We start from the raw sequence: 23,420 nt of genomic DNA, 5'->3' as shown, positions 1-23,420 counted from the left end.
TTCTATTGTTTCCCTCTATTTCTTTGCACTTATCACTGAGGAAGGCTTTCTTATCTCTCCTTGCTATTCTTTGGAGCTCTGCATTCAAATGGGTGTATCTTTCCTTTTCTCCATTGCCTTTCACTTCTTTTTTTTTTTTCACAGCTATTTGTAAGGCCTTCTCAGATAATCATTTTGCCTTTTTGCAGTTCTTTTTCTTGGGGATGGTCTTGATCACTGCCTCCTGCACAATGTCACAAACCTCCTTTCATAGTTCTTCAGGTACTCTATCAGATCTAATCCCTTCAATCTATTTGTCACTTTCACTGTATAATTGTAAGAGATTTGATTTAGGTCATACTTGAATGGTCTATTGGTTTTCCCAACTTTCTTCAATTTAAGTCTGAATTTTTCAGTGAGGAGTTCATGATCTGAGCCACAGTCAGCTCCCGGTCTTGGTTTTGCTGACTGTATAGAGCTTCTCCTTTGGCTGCAAAGAATATAATCAATCTGATTTTGATATTGACCATCTGGTGATGTCCATGTGTAGAGTCTTCTCTTGTGTTTTTGGAAGAGGGTGTTTGCTATGACCAGTGTGTTCTCTTGGCAAAATTCTGTTAGCCTTTGCCCTGCTTCATTCTGTACTCCAAGGCCAAATTTGCCTGTTACTCCAGGTATTTCTTGACTTCCTACTTTTGCATTCTAGTACCTTATAATGAAAAGGGCATCTTTTTCAGGTGTTGGTTCTAGAAGATCTTGTAGGTCTTTATAGAACTGTTCAATTTCAACTTCTTCAGCATTACTGGTTGGGGCATAGACTTGAATTACTGTGGTATTGAATGGTTTGCCTGGAAATGAACAGAGACTATTCTGTAGTTTTTGAGACTGTATCCAAGTACAGCATTTTGGACTCTTTTGTTGACTATGATGGCTACTCCATTTCTTCTAAAGGATTCTTACTAATAAGTTCAACTTAAGTTGGCATGTAAGCCGATATTTATTTGTTGTTTTGTGTATATAATTAATGACTCACATAGCATTCTTGCACTTTATGATCCCAAGAAATAATAAAAGTAGATTGGATTGGTCATGTTCTGCTCCTGTGTCTGTAGTTATAGTTTATTCCCAAATCGTATAAATCATGAAGTGCATTTTGGGTAAATATATTATAGATCCCTTTCATTTGAAGAAATTTAATGACTCACTCTAGTCCAGATTTGATGAAATGACGGACTTATTTAAAAAAAGACATTTAAAATAGATGTTGCACAGTGGACTTGGGTGTAACAGGAATACTAAGTAGGCTTTGTAAAATTTAACTTCTGTTTGAATGTCACTGTCATGAAAGTTGTTGGAGTGTGTTGTTTATTTCTTAAGCTCTGAAGCCAAGAGATAAGGATAAGTGTATACATGAGATAACACACACATTCACATTTCCATATGTGTGGGTACCCATATGCCCGCACACGCACACACACACATATTGTGTTTGTCTTACCTTCCTGTGACTGAGAAGCTCCTGAAAATTGCTCAGAGAAAAAAATCCCTGGTGTCTATTGAAGCCTAATCTCTAGCTTATTCCTGGGATCACATTTCATCCCTGTAGTTTGCTCTGTGATAAATGATACTTTCCGCTGATGGAAGGACTCATTTGAAAAAGCATCTAACCTATCAAATCTTCTCTCTCCACATTTCTACTGTCTTCCACTGTCATTTGACCAGGGTGACATTCATATTACCTGCTTCTAGTTTGTATGCTCCTTGTACCTTGGAAAAAAAATATTCTCAAATTATTAGGTTTTAGAGAAGTGGCTTCCTTTCTGTCTTTGGGCAAAGCAAAATTAAATAGTTTCAATGTCATGTGAGGAGTAATGTAACAAAGTTAAAAAACAAACTAACAATGAAATGGTTATCTTCTCTGAAAATGGTCCTGCCTTAAATTGGTGTCATGATTTTTTTTCCTTACGTGACTGGTTTCATTAGCTCATCTGATGAAATCATTATTTGACATTACTAAAGAAAACATCTTTAGAATGTTAAAAATATGCATCTCCATGTATTACTGATGCCCTTTGGAATATACAGAACAGAAGACCTAGCCAGTCAGAGAGGAAAACACTGTTCTCATCTATATGTATTTAATTTTCAGATTTTAAATGTATATTTGATATAACATAAACTGTATTTATTGACAATTTTATATCTTGCTTTTAATGGTTAAAAAAGTATTTTCTGTGTCTTTAAAAGTTTCATTAAGCACTTCCAGTCACTTTACAACAATAATTTCTACAGTAAGTCCATTCACCATAGTTCATTCAAGATTCTGTGGTGTTAAAATTTGAGTTGTTTGAATTTTTATTGCCAAAAATAATACTGAGATTACAAATATAAACTGAAATAATTTCCTGAAATTCAGAGTGGATCAACAGAAATGAACATTAGTTTATGAAAAGTCTGTACCAGTTTCCATCCTTTCCTCCCACAGTGTAGGAGGGAACCGCTCATCCTGCCAGTTTCAACCCCTGCTTCCCTGTCATTTGAACATGCAAATGCATTTTTAAAATGGGGCTTGGGGCTAAATTAAAGTGAAAATCGACTTAGGCACTCTCCTTCTTTGCAAAACTTCCAACTAATGAGCTGGGTGTGTTCCTTTTACACTGTTTCTCCCACATAATAACAGCCATGACAGTCCCTTCATAGGAAGACATCTTCTTTCGAGCACTTTCTTAGAGACAGTGGCACAAATCACCATGCTAATGCCAGAAGGGCAGTGAATGGAGGGATGAGAGATGGACCCCTGGTTGTATTAGTTCCTCTGTCCCAAAACATCTGTGAGAGGCAGGCGGGAGCAGACTGTTATTATCCACAATTTCTACTAAAAGATACTTTATGCTTAGGACTGGGGAAAGTCAATGATATATAGTCAGTGGCTGTGTCATTCACAGCCTTCTTTCCTCTCTGCTGGAAACCACTACACCAACAGCTTTTATTCATTTTTATTATACAGCTATTTTTTTCTACAGTCCTGAATGACTTTCATGTCAAACTGAAAAAAAGAAAGTTTGAGCAGATCTGTGAATAGCACCACTTACCTGGGAATTGAGGACTATGAGATCTTTCAGAAATGACCCCTGTGTGATTTCCTAATTGCCAAATACATCTCTCATGGGTATTTCTTGCAAAGTAGAAACTCTGGGCAAAACCCTTATCTTTGACAAGAGGAAGAAAGGTGGCATCAGAGGTCAGAGTGTCTGGGAAGAGCCTCCCTCCTTATCTTCAGATGGTTGTGCTCTTGGCAGGCCCTCCTCCTGGCCTCATGGCTCTCACAATGCCCATCCTCTGGCATCTGGCTGTCAGGCTCTTCCTCCTGGGAGTCAGGAGATGGCTGAGAGTTCTGTGTAGGAATTCAACACCTCCCCAGAAACCCTGCAACCAGTAGCTCTCATATTCCTACAAGACAGATAACAACTTCCCTGCTTGGGTTTTGAATCCTCTATAATCATCCCCTCTCTTCTATAGGTTAATTTCCCACTTTCTCATCAGGGCTTATTTTATAGCCAGGCCCAGAATAGTGACTGTTTCCGGAATTCATTCTAAGCGTCTCTTCCTCTATTTCTTTCATTCTTTCATTTAGTGTCTCCCATACTCACTAAACTACTTTTCTCCTTCACCCTCTGTTGGTTCAGCCACACACTTGCCTTCCTCTTCCAAACTCACAAGTAGGGCTAGCATCTTAAACCAGTATGTGCCACTGACTCTCAGAAATGGAGCAGGGTCCTGGAGCCTTAGGCTGTATACACCACAGACTTTTGAGTTTGCTGCCTTGTAGGGAGACCCAAGGGAACTGGAAACCAAGCTGACAATCCTACATTTCAGGGAGTGACTTAGGGGCTTTGGGGCTAAATAACCAAAAATTAGGACACGTTTCAAAGTTACAAATATGGAACCAGTAATAGGGTGTAGTATGAGAAGCTGTTATGCTTCTGCCTTCCATATGTTAACTTCTGAAGCTGTTATGCTCCTGTCTTCCAAATGTCTGTGGCTCCCTGGAATGCAGGGCTAAGAAGAAGTGTGGGGTAAGGTCCAGACTGGGTAGAAGAAAGTGCTGTGACCCCTAAGCAGAATGAAGACTGGGAAAGGAGGAGCCTTCAGTGCGCTGTGTGTGCTGGCCCTGTCCGGGCGTGTTCCAGAGCCCACACTCGCCCCTGAACATCTTTCAAACTCTAAGGTCCCCATGCTTTCCATGTTGTAAACTCACACTTAACTAACACGGCACAACTTAGCACTTGATTCATTACTGTCGTCAAGATATAGTTGTTGAGCATCTGCTGTATGCCAAAAAAAAAAGTTCCTGCCTTCAGTGGATGGGAAACTTCTCAGCCCCCAACATGCACACCGTGGGAACAAGGTCACCATCAGAACTCAGAATCCAAAACTGATCCTCTTACCGAGGTGGACTCCTCATACCTGCTCTCTGCTCTTCTGGCTGCCACTGTGCTTGTCACCCCTCCTCTGCTCACTGCCTTCTTGGTTTGACACTTTTTGTTTGTTTTACTACCTTGAGATCTCTCAGTGATCCTGCTTTTCCATTTGCTTTTACAGTCTTCTGCTTTGTTTTAAAAACTAAAAACAAATTTTATTGATTTTAATGTGTTAATTACTATCACACAGCAAAGGGATTCAGTTACACATTCTGAAAGAATGTATATATATGTATACATATATTAGAATGTATATATATATATATTATTTTTCATATTATTTCCCATGATGGTTTAGCACAGGATATAACTCCCTGTGTTATATAGTAGAACCTTGTTGTTTATCCATTTCTATACAATAGGTTGCATCTACTCATCCCAAAGTCTCATGCCATTCCTCCACAAACACTCTTCTGCTTTCTGACTGTGACTGGAGCCTCTGCCCTCCAGGCTGCAAGGCTCACAGGGCTTCTGACTGCCTTCTGTCAGTCACTGCATGTTGGCCAGACTCAAACCTAGTTTATAAGAGTTCAAGAGAAAAAATGATGGAGCTAGCAGTCAGGAAAAACTTCATGAAAATGATGAAAGTGTAGGAACTTGCCAAGAGCTTTGAAGAAAAAGATACCTCTTAGCCAATTCCAAGTTCACGGGAAGGAAGGACAAGTGGAGTCATAGTATATGTACCAGCTCAAGGTGGGGACATGGTATTACTGGGAATACTGGTATGTTTTATTCTAGCCTGGTTCTTTCCAAAAGTTTTTTTGTGTCACTCATAGTGTTAAATATGTGATGGTCAGCAAATGTTAATAGATGAAAGCATTCTGTATTGAAGAGGTTATGATCTTTGTAGGCAGTGAGAATAAATCAGAATGACCACATACTATCTATAGAATGTGGACCAAAGTTAGTCTGCAGTGTCTTCATCTACAAGGTAGAAATAATCATACTTATGTTACATATAAGGGACTTCCATGTAGCTCAGTTGGTGAAGAATCTGCCTGCAATGCAGGAGACCAGAGTTCAATCCCTGGGTCAGGAAGATTCCCTGGAGGAGGAAATGGCAACTCATTCCAGTGTTCTTGCCTGGACAATTCCCTAGACAGAGGAACCTGGTGGGCTACATTGTATAGGGTTGCAAAGAGTCAGACATAACTGAGCAACTAACAGACACACACATGATACACATATACCATGACTCCAGGGATAATGTAGGCACTGAATCACTAGGAGCTAACAATATCATCATAATTATTTTCATTGTCCCACTTTGCTCACCATTTCACACTGTATGTTTCCCATGAAGACCACATGAAAGTATGTGACAGGCTCAAATTATGACAGTCTTGGTCCTCTCCAAAGAGAGGACCTATAATTATATCTATCCTGTAATACAAATGCCCTTCTACAAGTACAACACTAAGGATTTTAGATCAATGGCTATTAATATTTCAGGGGACTCATATACTTTAAGCAGATATTGAAAGCTATGAATACATTTTATTTTGCATAACAACTTGGAGGCACATAGATGTCCCTGAAGTCTATCCACAGACAGCAGGTCAAGAGTTCCAGATTGATTTTTAGATTAGGAGAATTGTAGATAAAATGAAGCCTTTTCTCTGTCTTTATAAATTCGCAGTGATACTAGGTTAATATCTTGTGTTGAATAGCCAGAACTCTGAACCAGAAGGTGACTGCGCTAGATCTGTTCCTCCTGTGACAGTGCGGCTGGCTTCTTAGAAACGCTTCATCTTTTGTCACAGGATTTAGAAAACGCCTGTCTCCATGTTATTTGAAAGGTAAAATTTAGTATAAAAATTGATTATGATTCAGACGGTAAAGCGTCTGCCTACAGTGCGGGAGACCTGGGTTCGATCCCTGGGTCAGGAAGATCCTCTGGAGAAGGAAATGGCAACCTACTCCAGTACTCTTGCCTGGAAAATCCCATGGATGGAGGAGCATAGTAAGCTACAGTCCATGGGGTCGCAAGAAGTTGGACACGACTGAGTGACTGCACTTCACTTACTTCACAGTAGATGGTTAACTGCTAAAGTGGTTAAAAGATGACTATAAGAGGTCCAGAAATAGCAAGTTAAAAAAAAAAATCAGGTACTTCCTCTAAGCTGAGAGGGTGGGCAGAGAAAGAACTGGGACCCAGAAGAGCTCTCCCTGCTCACCCCCTAGACTGAGATTCAGACCTTCCCAAAGGGGCCATGGTTACCAGGGGAGCATGTAGCCCGAGAGCCACCTGTGGAAGCTGCCACCAGTTGGGAGGTGTGGGCAGGAGCTCCACTGTGCAGAGCTGACTAACCACCCAGCAGGACAGGAACCTGGAGAAGTGGTTTCCAAGTGTTATGGCCCTGCAGTGGTTCTCTAGCGCCTTCTACCAACCAACACTAGCAATTGGCCCACTAACAGAAAAAAAACCTTACAGGATCGAACTCGAGCATCCCTAGCAGGGTGGCTTTGGCGCTGAAACTCAGATGTGGATAACTGTCATCATCTCCATCTCTTTTCTTTCTTTTAAAATCTAGGTTAAAAATGAGAGGCCCTACTACGTATTTAAACTGCCACAGACAGTGGATGCTTATGTTCTTGGGTGGTGTGTATGTGTGTGTATACACACTTGTATCTACAAACATACACACATATTTTCTTTTCCTTAGATATAAAAGGACACACAGTAGGTACTTTTGACATATTTTTGTCTTTTATAGTTTTGAGAAAGAGATCAGATCTTTAATTTGGGATTGACAACAAAGTACCATTTAAATATACACATCCACATAAAAGCATGTGACTGGCCCACATTTTTACAAAGTCTTGGTCCTCTCCAAAGAGACAATTTGTTGTATCCATAACTCTTGCCTCTAATAAAATAAAATAACAGGGAAAATAAGAAAAAGGAAACAAAGTAAAGAGAAGGAAATGAGAGGCAGTAGATGTCAGGAAGAGGAGATTGTGAAGCCACTTAGGAAAGACATGCATGTTCATGATTTTTGTCTCCTGAGCGTAGACTTAGACAGTATTAGCCTGTCTCACAAATGTATGAAGTACTGCAAAATCTCAAGTAAAGGTCCAGGCTTTAGGTAGCAGTAAAGTATTCATATATTTAACTTTGCCATTACATGTTTGCTAATTCAGAATACTGAAACCACAACTATTTTATGTGTTCAGATGATTTATTACACTAAAAAGCATCTCTCATAGTCAAAAAGTTAAGAGCATTCTGTAAGTAGACTTGCACTCAAAGTACCCAAACAATTTACCCTTCACATGAGGATTTGCAATGCTCCACTTCTCACAAAAGTGTCTCATATTTCACCTAAAAATTTTCTCAGGTTGTTTGCTCTTCTCTGAAATTGTTTTTTATTTCCCTGTTTTTCTACATTTTCTATAATATTTTAGCTCAAGGCTTCACTCCATTACTCCATTACTAAGTCAGCCTGTGGGGTTACCCATTATACCCCATGGTAATCAGTTATTTTCTCCCTGATGCTGTAACAAGGGCCAAAATTTGCTTATTTTACCCAAGGAAGCAAGTTTTTCGGAGATCTTTTCATGTTTTTCCTCATGGTATCAATACAATCCTGTGGCTCAACAAACATTTAACAAATAATGATGATAATTTTAAAATGCAAAATAAAAGATTGCCCAGGTCTTTATGAACATAACTCTGCGATCAAAACAAAGCCAACAGTACCCATGTAGCCTCCAGAAGCCACATGTGATAGAAATCTCATGCCTGATCAGATTTAAGGTGATGGTGTGCCCTCAAACTCACCATTTATTTCAGTTACACACATCACATGATGAGGCTTGTAAGCACACTCTGTTTGCGTGGTGTACTGCAAGAACCACAGCTGAGACTCGGACTCAGAGGATGGATCATTGACTGCTATCTTCCCATGGTTAATGGAAGATCAGGTAGCCCTAAAAGACATGCTTAGTGTTCTATGTAGGCTTTGGTGAATGTGTTTCATACCACATGCATGGGCAAATGTAATACTCCATCTTGGAACAACAGCGAAAACCTATTCTGTATTCTTCCAGGAAACTAGAAAGTGTTTGGATTTTATCAGATTGCGATCTCCATGTGATGACTAGAAATAAATCACTTAGACAATTGAAGCATCTTTTGTGTTTGTTTTTACCCTTAAAATTAAGTGTTTACAACCTGGGTGTGACAATTTATGGTGTAGCCTTAAATTTCAGTTCTTTGTGATCAAGATAGCCCTGTAGCCCTCATAGACTGTTTAGGAAACAGTAGGTAACCAAGTTTCTTAAGAGTTGTGAGATATTCAGTGCAGACACTGAATAACAAACAACTACACCAATAAGTATCTTGCAAACAATGTTTCATTTTCATTAAAAATAATGTGGTACATGCAAACTATTGTGTATAGAATGGATAAACAACACAGGGAATTATATTCAATATTCTGTAATAAACCAGAATGGAAAAGAATATGAAAAAGAGTCTTAAAATTGTTTACAGATTATAGGAAGTTTCAAAAACATAGTACTTGAAAGAAAACATCATCTGCCCTCTCGTCAACAAAGTGAAAGTCACTCAGTCGTGTCTGACTCTTTGCAACCCCATGGTCTATATAGTCCATGGAATTCTCCAGGCCAGAATACTGGAATGCGTAGCCTTTCCCTTCACCAGGGAATCTTCCTAACCCAGGGATCAAACCCAGATGTCCTGCATTACAGGTGGATTCTTTAGCAGCTGAGCCATAAGGGAAGTCTGAGAATACTGGAGTGGGTAGCCTATCCCTTCTCCAGGAGATCTTCCCAACAAAGGAATTGAACTGGGGTCTCCTGCATTGCAGGCAGATTCTTTACCAACTGAGCTATCAGGGAAACACTGCATCAATAAAGGCCACCATCAATACTATGCCAAACAAAATTTACCAGTCTTTTTTTAAAGGAATATTCTTGAATAATTTCTTTTTTCTTGTTATCAATATACTGTGTAATAAATACAGTAATTTGTTGAGCATTTATTTTGCACCAGATACTCTGTCATCTGATTATCATAGTTACTTATTTTAATTCTTGAAATAATCCAATGAAGTGGATTTCTGGTGTTTTCATTTTACAAGTGTGAAAAATGAATCTTAAAATTACTAAAGGAACTTGCCTAAGATACATAAGTGATAGAATTTGTAAGTGACAGAACCTGGTCTCCATCCCTGGTCTTTCCAATATCAAATCCATTCTCAACTGCTGTGATATGTTTTTTGCACATTTTATATCCTGTTCTCATCACCGAGTTTCTAAATTTTAATGACAATAAAATTACTATTTGAAAATGATGACCAATACATGTTGAATAAGTGAATGAATTTTTTATAAGAGAAAAGAGTGATTTGAACTCCCACTGAGGAAGTTAGCACACTACAAAGGGTAGGTGCTTAATAAATATTTGTTCGAGTTTATGTTATGTTGATTATAATCAAACTTGCAGGGTATGATTATCGATGATAAATAATGTCTTCCTACTCAAAACTGGAGCATCTTCCTAAGAAAAGTTGATCCTCTCCCTATCCAGTGGTCTTCACAGATAATTAAAAGATCCTTAGCACCACCTCATGGTTAGCTGCCTAGAGATAGAAAATTAGAAGATGATCTTTGAAAATTAGAAGAAGATCTAGCCTTCCTTCGCTAACAGCTTCTACTCCCCTGATCTGGTGGAAGAGACCCAGCTTGATTAGAAAGAGCACTGTGTGGGTCAAAGATTCAGCTTCTCCATCCAATTGGGTCACTAAGTAGCAGGGTAAACTTCACAATTAGCTTACTCTTCTTGGTGCTGCCTATAACTGAGAAATGTCCTCTAGATAATCTCTAACATACCTTTTGTCTCAAAGATTTCATTAAGCACAGTTATTTAAAATCTCTCTCTCACTGTATGAGTGTGCAAGGGCTGCTGTGACAAGTATCACCAACTGAGTGAACAGACTGGCATGGCTTAAACAATAGAAGTTCTTAAACAACAACTCTTAAACTCTTTACACAACAGTTCCAGAGGCTGGACATCCAAGATATCAAGATGTCAGCAGGCTTGGTTTCTCCTGAGGCCTCTCTCCTTGGCTTGCAGGGGGCCATCTTCTGGCTGTGTCTTTACATGGTCCTTCCTGTATGTAAATGTGTAGCTGATATATCTGTGTGTTTGAATTTTTTCTTCTTATACAGGCACAAGTCAGATTCTGGGGCTTACCTTACTGGCTTGATTTTAACTCACTTGCTTTCATTTTTTTTTTTTTTTTGAGTTCTGCTACTAACTTCTTTTTTATTTTTTTAAATGTTTATTTTAGTTGGAGGATAATTAGAATATTGTGGTGGTTTTTGCCATATATCTGTCTGAATCAGCCATAGGTATACATGTGTCCCCTCCATCATGAACTCCCCTTTACCTCCCTCTGCTCTCTATCCCTCTAAGTTTTCACAGAGCACAAGCTTTGGGTGCCCTGCTTCATGCATCAGACTTGCACTGGTTATCTGTTTTACATATGGTAATGTATATGTTTCAATGTTATTCTCTCAAATAATCCCACCCTCTCCTTTCATTCAGTCCAAAAGGCTATTCTTTACATCTGTGTCTCCTTTGCTGCCCTGTACCTAAGACTGTCAGTACCATCTTTCCAGATTCCATATATATGCATAAATATGGCCTGATTTTAACTTAATTCCTTCTTTAAATGCCTTATCTCCAAATATAGTCCTATTTGAAGTATGGGATTTAGGGGTCCAATAGAAGAATTCTATAGAAATGGGCCTCCCTGATGGCTCAGACAGTAAAGAGTCCACCTGCAATGCAGGAAGGAGATATGGGTTCGATTTCTGGGTCAGGAAGATCCCCTGGAGAAACGAATAGCTACCAATTCCAGTATTCTTGCCTGGAGAATCCCAGGGACAGAGGATTCTGGAGGGCTACAGTTGATGGGGTCGCAAAGAGTCGGACACCGCCTGGTGGCTACTCACTCGTAGGAATTTTGGGGAAACAATTCCGCCCACATCAATCACTTAAGATTTAATTATTTGGAGGCAACTAAATTGCTTGTTCACTATTGTGAACCCTGTTCTCCCACATGAAGCAAAAACAGAGGGCCTGGAAGCTGCATGAAGTAATTAGGGACCCTGACTGCTTTTACTCTGTGGATTTTGTCTTGAGGATCCCAATAGGCTTCTGAGAGTGAGGTATCATAGCAGCATACAAAGCTGCAGAAATGAGGACAACGGGGAGATACGAAGGATGTCTCTGTCAGCTAGGGCAGCTTTCCCAGGTGCTTCCTGCAATGAGGGGGTCTCATGGGCCAGACTTAGTCACCTGGTCATGCATGTCTACAGGAGAAGTGGGGCAGTGTAGTCACCTAGTTGAGCACATTATTACCTCAATTAAGTTGGAGTTCCACTACCCAGAAAGACAGAGTAGGGAGATTTGAGTGCATAACTAGAAATATCTGCTAAAATCTCTTTGAACAATTTGTGGTTCACTCAGTCATGTCCAACTTTTTGCAACACCATGGACTGCAGCACCCCAGGTTTCCCTGTCCTTTTCTATCTCCCAGAGATTGCTCAAACTCATATCCATTGAGGCAGTGATGTCTTCCAAGCATCTCATCCTCTGTCCCGTCTTCTCCTCCTGCCCTTGATCTTTCCCAGCATCAAGTTCTTTTCCAATGAATCAGCTCTTCTCATCAAAGTGTCAGAGCTTCAGCTTCAGTATCAGTCATTCCAATGAACATTTAGGATTGATTTCCTTTAGAATTAACTGGTTTGATCTCCTTGTAGTCCAAGGGACTCTAAAGGGTCTTCTCCAGGACCTCAGTTTTAAGCATCAATTCTTTGGTGCTCAGCCTTATTTATGGTCCAAATCTCACATCTGTACATGACTACTGGAAAAACCATAGCTTTGACTATATGAACATTTGTCAGCAAAGTGATGTTTCTGCTTTTTAATTTCTGTCTAGGTTTGTCATAGCTTTTCTTCCAAGAAGCAAGAGTCTTTTAATTTCATGGCTCTAGTTACCATCTGCAGTGATTTTGGAGCCAAATAAAATAAAATCTGTCACTGTTTCCATTGTTTCCCCATCTATTTGCCATGAAGTGATGGGACTGGATGCTATGATTTTCATTTTTTGAAAGTTGGGTTTTAAACCCGTTTTTTCAGTCTCCTCTTTCACTTTCATCTAGAGATTTTTAAATTCCTCTTTGCTTTCTGCCATCTGTGTATCTGAGGCTATTGATATTTCTCCCAGCAATCTTGATTCCAGCTTGTGCTTCATCCAGCCTGGTATTTCACATGATATACTCTATGTATAAGTTAAATAAGCAGGGTGACAGTTTACAGCCTTAACATACTCTTTTCCCAATTTGGATCCAGTCTTTTGTTCCATGTCTGGTTCTAACTATTGCTTCCTGACCTGCGTGTGGGTTTCTCAGGAGGCAGTTAAGGTGGTCTGGTATTCCCATCTCTTTATGACTTCTCCATGGTTTGTTGTGATCCACACAGTAAAAGGCTTTAGCATAGTCGATGAAGCAGAAGTAGATGTTTTTCTGGAATTCTTTTAATTTTTTTAAGATCCAATGGATGTTGGCAATTAGATCTCTGGTTCCTCAACTTTTCTAAATCCAGCTTGAACATCTGGCAATGAAGGTCAATATATGGGTTTCCTCATGTAAGAAGTGGTACAATTTCTATTTTAGTGTCAAGACTGGAAAGCATAATTCAGCCATCACCATTATAATCATGCTCTAGACTTGCATTGTCCAATATGGTACCCACCAGCTCTGTGTGGCAAGGGGTATTTGAAATGTGAGTAGACCAAACAGAGATGTACTGTAAAGACAATGATTTTAATTTCATGTTTAAATATTATTTGTATGTTTGAGTTAGCACAGTATTAAAATTTAAATTTAGTTTATCTCTTTCATTTTACTTTAAAAAAGTTTGTTTGGAGAAGTAAGTTCACGCAAAGGGAAAAAATAGACACACATGTACACACACACATACACAGACAGACACACATCACCATCCTTGCTATCAGGACTTGTTAACCTATTTGAAACCCTACATGCACCTACATGGAAAACCCTACATGGAAACAACCTAAATGTTCATCAACAGATGAATGCATAAAGAAGAAACAGTCCACACACACACACACACACACACTGGAATATTACTTAACCATAAAAAAGAATGAAATAATGCATTTTGCAGCCACGTGGATGGGCCTAGAGATTATCATACTAAGTGAAAAAAGTCAGGCAAAGACAAATACCATATGATATCCTTTATATGCTGAATCTAAAATATGATCTAAATTAACTTATTTATCAAACAGAAGCAAACTCATAGACATAAAAACAAAGTTGTGGTTGCCAAGGGGGAAAGTGGGTAGAGGAGGGATGGGTTGGAAGTCTAAGGTTATAGAAGTGATAAACAACAAAGTCCTACTGTATATCACAGGGAACTACATTCAATATCCTATGATAAACCATAATGGAAAAGAAAAAAAATAACTTCTTACCTCTGTTTACCTGAGTGTAATAGTATAGAACAAAAAACTGTAGGAGTAGGGATGAGCAATTCTGAAATTATTCAAAAACAAAAACCATTTGAAAAATGTAGTCATTAGGTTTCATATCCAGCTGCTTCCAACTCTACTTGGATTAAGTAAGACGGTAGGTGTTGCAATAGGGCATCAGAGGGCAAACACACTGAAACCATACTCACAGAAAACTAGTCAATCTAATCACACTAGGACCACAGCCTTGTCTAACTCAATGAAACTAAGCCATGCCCGTGGGGCAACCCAAGATGGGCGGATCATGGTGGAGAGATTTGACAGAATGTGGTCCATTGGAGAAGGGAACGGCAAACCACTTCAGTATTCTTGCCTTGAGAACCCCATGAACAGTATGAAAAGGCAAAATGATAGGATACTGAAAGAGAAACTCCCCAGGTCAGTAGGTGTCCAATATGCTACTGGAGATCAGTGGAGAAATAACTCCAGAGATGCTAAAGCTGAAACTCCGGTACTTTAGCCACCTCATGTGAAGAGTTGACTCATTGGAAAAGACTCTGATGCTGGGAGGGATTGGGGGCAGGAGGAGAAGGGGACGACAGAGGATGAGATGGCTGGATGGCATCACTGACTCGATGGACGTGAGTCTGAGTGAACTCCGGGAGTTGGTGATGGACAAGGAGGCCTGGCGTGCTGCAATTCATGGGGTCGCAAAGAGTCGGACATGACTGAGCGACTGATCTGATCTGATCTGAATCCACATGAATGCCTTTGACAGCAATTACTAATCCTGAATAGGGTTGTCTTGAATGCTTTTAAATAAAATAATAATTGGAAACTATTTCATTAAAAAGTATATTATAAAAGTTATATGTCTTCATTTTAAGTAAATTGGTAATAGAGAAAAAATAATTACGTAAATAAAAATCAACATAATTTTATCACCCAGAGAGAGCCATTATATAGCAAATTAATCTCTGTTTGATGGCTACATATTTATATTGGCATATTTTATCTGATTTGTAGGTGTAAATTTGTATTCTGTTCATTTCATTTGGTATTGTACTAGAAATGACTTTCATGTTTACCATAAACATTGTTATTAGCAGTAGCAAAATAGTATGTGAAATGGATATACCATAATTTACTTAACTATTCCTTTAATTTTAGATCTAGGTTTGTATTATTTTAAATAATGGTGCCTAGTATATAAATCTCAGTTCAATTTCAGTGTATTTCCTGAAAATAGATTTCTAGAAGTGAAAGTAAGTGTCATAAAGCATTATTCATTTTCTTAAGCTTCTTGATTCATATTTTCAAATAGCCTTGCCCAATATTTAGAAGCAGAAATCAGAGAGTTCATAATAGAGTTTCAGCTTTATCTTGTTCCTGAAAGCTATGAGGTTATCAGTTGAATAAAAGGTCTATTTTTCCTTTCCTTTTGCTCCGCTGGTCCCAAGGACTCTCTCTGGGTTTCCCTTGGCAAAGCCGGAAACTCAGGTGGGGGTGTTTGATGCACAATAAATAAGCACAAAATACAGGACCAGAAACAGAGATACACAGAGGCAGGGAGCTAAAACAGAGTCCACAGCCAAGAAACTGAAGCTGGGAGGTAGCAGCCTTGGGAGGGTCAAAAAGAGGTTAGGTCAAGAAAGAGTCTCTGTGGCAGAAATCAGTTATGGGGCTGGCAGTGGGTACCTGCTTTATAGTACCTGCAGGCAGCCAGCTTATGGGAAGCCAGAAGGGAGGAACATGTGGAGAACCACCTGCCAGCCTGCCCATGCCCTTTGGTTATAAATGGGGCATTCCTTCTGACACCAAGCAGGACACTGTGGAGCTCCTGGGCACAAAAGTCTTTCTGTGTCCCCATTTCTTTGATTACAGTAAATAGACTTCATTCAGCCTCCTTGACCTGCTCTGAGTTTCAACAAGCAGGTTCAAACAGTTGCTCATCGGGGAAGGGAAGGGAAGGGTTGTAGAGACAAGGGAGAAACAGTCAAAGAAACAATAGTGCAGCCCTGGGGCGGGATCCTGACTTCCCCTCAAGAGATACATATAACAATAGCTTTGAGCTATTTTGCAGATGTTAAAAACCCCACCAGGTGAGAGAAGTTAACTGTATACTGCCCACTAGCATATAGACCTCAGACCAGTTGGAACCAGATCTATGATTCTGACTCCCAACTGTCTAAACATCAACCAACCAGGAAAATGTACATGAGTTGATCATGCTCTTTGAACCATTACTGTAAGATTCATCACTACTCTCTCCAGGTGGGGACACACAGTTTTGAGGGCATTAGTTCACTATGGCTCCTCGCAAAGCAATAAAGCTATTCTTCTCTACTTAAGCCAAAACTTGGTCTCAGACATTTAATTCCATGTCAGGGTACAGAGGTCAGATTTGGCTTTACTTCCAGTGTTAAAAATGCTTCTTTCTTGGCTGTCCTTCACATGAAACCCCAAGGAACATGATTCTTATTCTTGAAGGCCTCCTTTGACAGGAAAAAAAAATTGCCCATATTTATTATTGCCGAGCATCTAATCTCCCTCAGATTGCAAAAAATGCACCATGCCCTTTGTCCGAGTGCTTGCCCTCCTTTGTTTTCTTTCCTTCCACCCGATTCCAGCTCCCAGCCTCTTTCCTTCCTCTTTATTCTCTCAAGCTCAAGTGAAAAGGTACTTTATGAACACCTGTTACATGCTGACCCAGAAACTTAGACTTTCCTCTCATGGCCCTTCATCACAGGTGTGATGACATGTCCTAAGGCCTTCATTCCAGTGCAGTGCAGTCTCCAGATGGGCAAGGTCTGAGTCTGCATGTCTCCTGGGCTGTGTCTTTGTCACTCAAATCCTGGGCCATTCGAGCTGATTAATAAATATCTGTTGAACAAACGAACAAAACCATGAAGCAGTCCATCTTCCTCCAAAAGTGATCAAAAGCCTTCACTCGGTCCCCTGATCCACCTGAGGGTGTGAATCACAAAGATAGTTTTAGCTCCCAGGCAGACTTCCCCTGCATTTGCTGAGAGCATGCCAGTCAGTCCTGGTAGTTTTCAGACAAATCAAATTAGAAATGGTTGTACTCATTTGGAAAATCAAGAACTGGCTTTGAAATCTTTCCCCACAAATTAGATTGAATCAAGATCATTTTCCCCTAGCTCATAAATGCTTGATTGGCTTTGTCTGATGCCTCGTGATGGAAATGCAGCCTTGCATTTCAAGCTCTAGTTTTTTACTCACCAGGGTGTTGTGATGTCTGGATGATGATTCAAAACAAAACAAACACCCACAATGAAAATGCTTGGTAAATAACAGCTCAGCACAATAACCCTTGCAAGTGGCACTTTAGGAAACTCTAAAACCAGTCAAGGTAAGAAGAAATTCAAGCTAGGTCTTCTGTATTCCCTTGAGGTCTTAAGAACTGGTTTTCTGATACAGCAGGACAGCCATATCTGAGTTATCATCTGTTATCAGGACCCAAGGAATGGATGTTCCAGGACCTGGCTATGATATTTGCAGAGTCCTAGCAGGAGCCACCTGGCCACCTACCTTTCCCTCTCTTGGTCAAACATGTGGTTCTTGCTCTAGCTTCCACCTTAGTCTCCAGACTTGATTCAGACTCATGCCACATTTAGTCCAGGTATATCCTAGTCTACCTCCACCTGTGACCTCAGGACTTTTTCAACAAAATAAGAATGGTCAAATCTTTTATTTTATATTTTTAAAATTTTATGTTATTGAAGCATAATTGATTTCCAATGTTGTGCTAGTTTCTGGTGTATAGCAAAGTGATTCAGTTATACATGTATGTAATAGTTTGAATCTACTTATCCCAGACTCAATCCATCCCTCCCCTACACCTCTCCTGTTTGGCAACCACAAGTCTGTTCTCTATGTCTGTGAGTCTGTTTCTGTTCCATAGATAAATTCATTTGTATCATATTTTAGATTCCACGAGTAAGAGATACCATGGTGTTTGTCTTTCTCTGTCTGATGTATTCCACTGGGTATGATAATCTCTAGGTCCATCCATGTTGTTGCAAATGACATTGTTTCATGGAATCTTCCACTCTTTAAAACTCTCAGTCTCTCTTTTTTCTTTCTCTTTTTCTGTGAGGGCAGACAGGGGAGCTCTTGGATGAGAGACAGCTTGATGTACTGGGTGCCAGAGGACCTGGCTCCCAAATCTGACAGATCGATTTCTGATTCATGCCATCTTTTCAGCTAATGCCAATTTGCCGTGCCACCCCACATCAGAGGTGCAGTGAGAGGGTGGGCTCTTCCCTTTGGGGGAGTTAGTTACAACTGTGTTTTCAGCTGTCTGGAGGCTGGAGGCTGCCAGGAGGCAGAAGGCCCTGGGGAAGTTTTCCTCCTTAGGGAGCCTATCAGACTTGACAAAGTCCAGGCCATAGCATTGCAGCTGCATCAGTTCTTCAGGTCTTCAGGTCTCCACTGCTGTTTTATCCTTGTCCTACTTTTCCCAGATAGATAAAGGCCAGACCAGGATCTTGTTGCTGAGCTAATGAACAGCATTTGGTGGGTGAAATAAAGTCTCAGGAGAAGAGAGTCAGGAAGTTGTGGCAAATGACCAGATTGAGAATGAGTTAGAGACCACTGACCTTGCCTTTTCCTCCCATGCCTTTTATTTGTAATTTCTGTATTTTCAGATTAAATTAGAAGCAGAGCAGAGGATAACTTTCTCATGCTTTCTGCAAAGGCACTAACTGGCTTGAATCACTATCTTAGGCAGTCATAAGTATCTTTCTAGTGAAATGAGTTCAGAAGGAATGCACTTGCCAAACCAAGATGGTGCCCATTATTTCTGGTCAAAGTTTGACTGGGGAAAATGCCCACAAATGAGAAATGCCTCTGAGTAATTCATTAGTGATTGGCCCCTTTAATTTGGCTAATAGACTTTTTGGCCAATAGACAATCCTATTGTCAAAATGGTCTATTTGGCCAATAGAAGATCAGCAAGTAAGTAACAATTTTGAAGTAGAGTGAATTCTTGCCACAGAGCTAAGACAAAGGCAACATCCAAATAGAAATTTAGGCACAATCAGCTTTTGCTCTTAAGGTCTAAAATTGGTCTATATTAATACATCCATGGTTTCAACTGAAATAAGCAAAGGATTATGTTCAATCATAAAGCTATAAAATAGGTGCTAGTCAAGCCACTTGTTAATGTCTTTCTTCTCAGTCCTGTTAGTTCCTTGTTTTAACCTAGTTAATTATTGCATTTTTGCCTTTATACTATCTGTGTTCTTGCGTATTTGCTTAGTCACTCAGTCATATCTGACTCTTTGTGACCCCATGGACTGTAGCCCACCAGGATCCTCTGTCCATGGGATTCTCCAGGCAAGAATATTCAATTGAGGAGCAATTTCCAGGGATGGAACCCACATCTCCTGAAGTGCAAGTGGATTATTTACCGTCCGAGCCACTAGGGAAGCCCTACACTATCTGAGACCTGGCTAAAATATTGGGTGTCCAATGAACAAATGATGATAGATTCCAAGTTTAAGGATGTTTGACAAACAGAGACCATTAGATCACTGTGTAATACATTTGGCATTTAGACCATGATGGTGTTTCTCTCATTGTGTCCATAAGCAGAGCAGCATCTTCCAAAGCTGGTCCTTCTATACCAAAGATAAGTCCTGCTTGTGACAGTTTATCTGATCGATTCTGTAGTCACATGATAAAAAATTAAATAGTACTAAGTTCTATCTGTCAGATCTTTTTCACCCACGAGTCATCAGGAGATCACAGTAATTACATTATCATTCTAAGATCTCCTTTTTGATGAGCTACTTCACCATAGAGGAAAGATTTTAGTTGGGTGGCTTCTATTGGATTTCAGTCCATATTCGACAAACATTTGCTCTGGTTGGAGAATGATCTGGATACTTTAAAAGGAGGTTGCAGCTCAGAGCCTGTGCTGTCTCTCATTGTTTTCCTCTAATTTTCCTTGCATGGCCCTTGGACCAGTACCCAGCAACATGGCTTACATATAATTCCTCCCATTTTATTAGGGAGAAGGCAATGGCAACCCACTCTAGTACTCTTGCCTGGGAAATCCCATGGACCAAGGAGCCTAGTAGCCTACAATCCATGGTGTCGCTAAGAGTCAGACACGACTGAGCAACTTTACTTTCACTTTTCATTTTCATGCACTGGAGAAGGAAATGGCAACCCACTCCAGTATTCTTGCCTGTTGAATCCCAGGGATGGGAGCCTGGTGGGCTGCCATCTATGGGGTTGCACAGAGTCAAACACGACTGATGTGACTTAGAGGCAGCAGCAGCATTTTATTATCTCCAAGAAATTTCAAATGCTCTAAAAAGAAGTCCAATTGAAAAGTAAATAAATAAATAAACCATGCTTACCATAGTATAACAACCAATCAACTATATTTCTTCCGACCCCATCTTCAGAAACAGCATTGTAAAATACTTTACAAAGAGAATGCTAGGTTTATATATAATTCCCTATTCAGTTACATATAAACCTAGCATTCTTTTTGTAAAGTATTTTACAATGCTGTTTTTGAAGATGGGGTCAGAGGAAAAATAGTTGATTGGTTGTTATACTATGGTAAGCATGGTTTATTTATTTTTCAATTGGACTTCTTTTTAAAAAGCAGTGGACAAGTATTATCTTCTGCTTTTTTACTTTAATGTATATATATATAAATATTATAATACACACACACACACACACACATATATATATATATATATATAAAATCTATGGAGACTCTTGCTGTGTTTCCTGCAGTTAGAAAGCAATTGGTAGGCAAAAGGCCTAGATTTCCTTGAAGCATTATTTTAAAAACAGCCTTTTAAAATTCAGGTACTTAGTTGTACCTCTCATGCCAACACTGAAAATAATTCTGATGATGCCTATCATGCCTTCCAAGAAAAGATAGATGAACAAATATAAGTTTTCAAGACTTCCCTGGTGGTCCCGTGGTTGAAAATCCACCTGGCAATGTAGGGGACATGAGTTCATCCCTGGTCAGGTGGTTTAAGATCCCACATGCCATGGAGCCACTAAGCCCATGTACCACAACTACTGAGCTCAAACTCTAGAGCCCATGCTCCATAACAAGAGAAGTCACCACAAGGAGAATCCCATGCACTGCACTGGAGAGAAGCCTCCCGCCTCTGGCTGCAACTAGAGAAAGACCACATGTGGCAACGAAGACCCAACACAGCCAAAAATAAAATAAATATTTTTAAAATGCAGGTTTTCAGTCTCAGATGCACAAAGAATGAGGTTCCTGGGAATCTTAGAATCACCCAGTCCACCAGCCTCAGGTTGAAAAAGAAGAAACTGAGACTCTCAAGGTGACTGGTCTCAGGTAACCTGAAAAGTGGCAGATCAGGAAACAGAAAAATGAGTCAAGAACAATGTTGGACATGAGGCCCATGTTCTGATTTGATCCTAAAGCAAACTTCTACCATTATTTTCTGGCTATGGTAGCAAAAATGAAGAAATCAGAGAGACCATATGGTTTTACTGGTAAATATTCATGATAAGAATCCGGTTCTGCCTAAATTGAACAATTTCATTTTTTCCCCCCCAGAATTCAAAGCCAGATGCTCTCTACTCAATTACAAATGAATTTTAATGGGAAGCCCATGCAAGTAGTAAAGAGTAGCAAACTATTACAAGGCAGTCTAAGAGATATGATAAGTGTATGTTAACATGTGTATGGCTCTATGGAGAAATTGTCTAGGGACACAAACCACTGGGAACCAATGGAGAAGACAGCCACTTCGGGGATGGGTGGGGAAGTTCTGGAAAGACCCCAGGAATGGACTAGGAAAAAGATCCACTCGGCCTTGGAAGAAGGGAGTGGAGGGATGCAGAGCCCTGAAGAAGTCACTCCTGGTGGAGGGAGAAAGGCAGGAAGTATATTTAGGGGACAGGTTTCCATAGTAACCACACACATGGATCAAATGATTGAGCATAAGACTTCCAGTGTCTTCATGCCAGAGTGGGAGGGGCCACCAGTCAATGAAGGTAATGGTTGAGGTCCCTGGGCAGGCAGAGGAGCGTGGAAGCCCCTGAACCCTGCACAGCAGCTGCTATCAATTTTACCTACAAACTCTCTGCCATTTGTCCCACTTTGTATCTAGACAGAGCTCTGCACAACCCCTTAACTGTCCTTGCCTCCATTCCCTCCATAGTTGCCCAAAGTCTGACCCATGAGCATCCTTTCTCGCACACAGTGCACACTCTGTTGTTATTCAGTTGTGTCTGACTCTTTGTGACCCCATGGACTACAGCACACCAGGCTTCCCTGTCCTTCACGATCTCCCAGAGTTGGCTCAAACTCATGTCCGCTGTGTCAATGATGCCATTCAACAATTTCATCCTCTGTTGTCCCTTCTCCTCCCTACATCCAGCACATTCTATTGCCTACCTACAGCTCCCTGAGGGGTGCATCTGAAGCACAATATGACCATACTGCCTTATTTCTATATCAATTTTCTCTTCACCCCTTCCTATTCCGTTTCTTCCACAGGGTCAAGTTCTAGTACTTCCACATGGTGTAAGGTTTAATGATTGCATCTCTTCCTGTCTTTCCCACTGCATCTTTCCCTGCTTTTATGCTAGTTTCCAGACAGCTGTCTACTGGCCTTCTGCCAGATCCTTGTATATGTCGCCCACCTTCCTGCCTCCAACCTTAGAAAATGCTTTCCTTTTCTGCGCAGATGACACTCCTCCTCACTCTCTAACTAGTTACACCTGCTCTTCTGTAAAATCTCACTTCCTATGTCATTCCCTAAGGAAGCCTTCTGTAACCCTCCAGATTAGAACGGGCTTCCTTTGTGTGAGACCTCATGTTCTGTTTCTTCACAGGAATGAATGGCCTGGAAGTTTTCCTCTGCCCTTCAAAGGGAAGGCCACCTTGAAGAGGATGAATCAATGAGTAGGGCTTGCTTCCTCCACTGATACAAACTTGTTTCTTGTGTTTTAAGGTCCTGACCATTCTTAGGAGCTCATCGAGCTTCCTAAGTCAGATGAGGAACAGGACAACTCTTGTTGTTAATGGTACAAAGTGAAGTGTATTTCCATAGAAATGGACAGTCTCTCTAAGATGGTCTATGAACAAATCTTTGAGTTTCAAAGTTCTGTGCTTCATCCCTAGAAATCAAACTCTTTTTTTTCTGAGAAAAGTGGTAGGATGGGAACTTTTAAATTTTACAACTGCAAAGAAAAGACTATGGTGGATCCTAAAGAAGGAAACTGGACATGGTTTGGTGCTCCCCAAAGGACAGATGAGCCCAACACTTCCAGATACCTTATATCATGGAGGATGATGCACATATATGAGCATGGAGGCACAGGACACTAAGAACTGCCATGCTGGGGACAGAGAGGCCCCACTTATAGGTACCAGCGTCCT

General features: G+C 40.3%; 1 protein-coding gene across 1 annotated transcript in view; it reads left to right on the top strand.

The window, feature by feature from the left end:
• The window catches only part of LOC147378137 (contactin-associated protein-like 5), a 100,852-nt gene extending 79,217 nt beyond the window's left edge, over positions 1–21,635 (top strand). Inside the window, exon 5 of the mRNA XM_086323723.1 lies at positions 21,591–21,635. Coding sequence (XP_086179849.1) covers positions 21,591–21,635 — 45 coding nt within the window. The remainder of the gene's footprint in view (positions 1–21,590) is intronic.
• Positions 21,636–23,420: the final 1,785 nt, after the last annotated feature.

The sequence above is a fragment of the Bos grunniens genome, chromosome 2, assembly GCF_055505025.1.
Source record: "Bos grunniens cultivar Pamir isolate PY7600 chromosome 2, Bosgru_T2T1.0, whole genome shotgun sequence".
NCBI classification, from domain to species: domain Eukaryota; kingdom Metazoa; phylum Chordata; class Mammalia; order Artiodactyla; family Bovidae; genus Bos; species Bos grunniens.
This window is presented reverse-complemented; position numbering and strand designations above follow the sequence as displayed.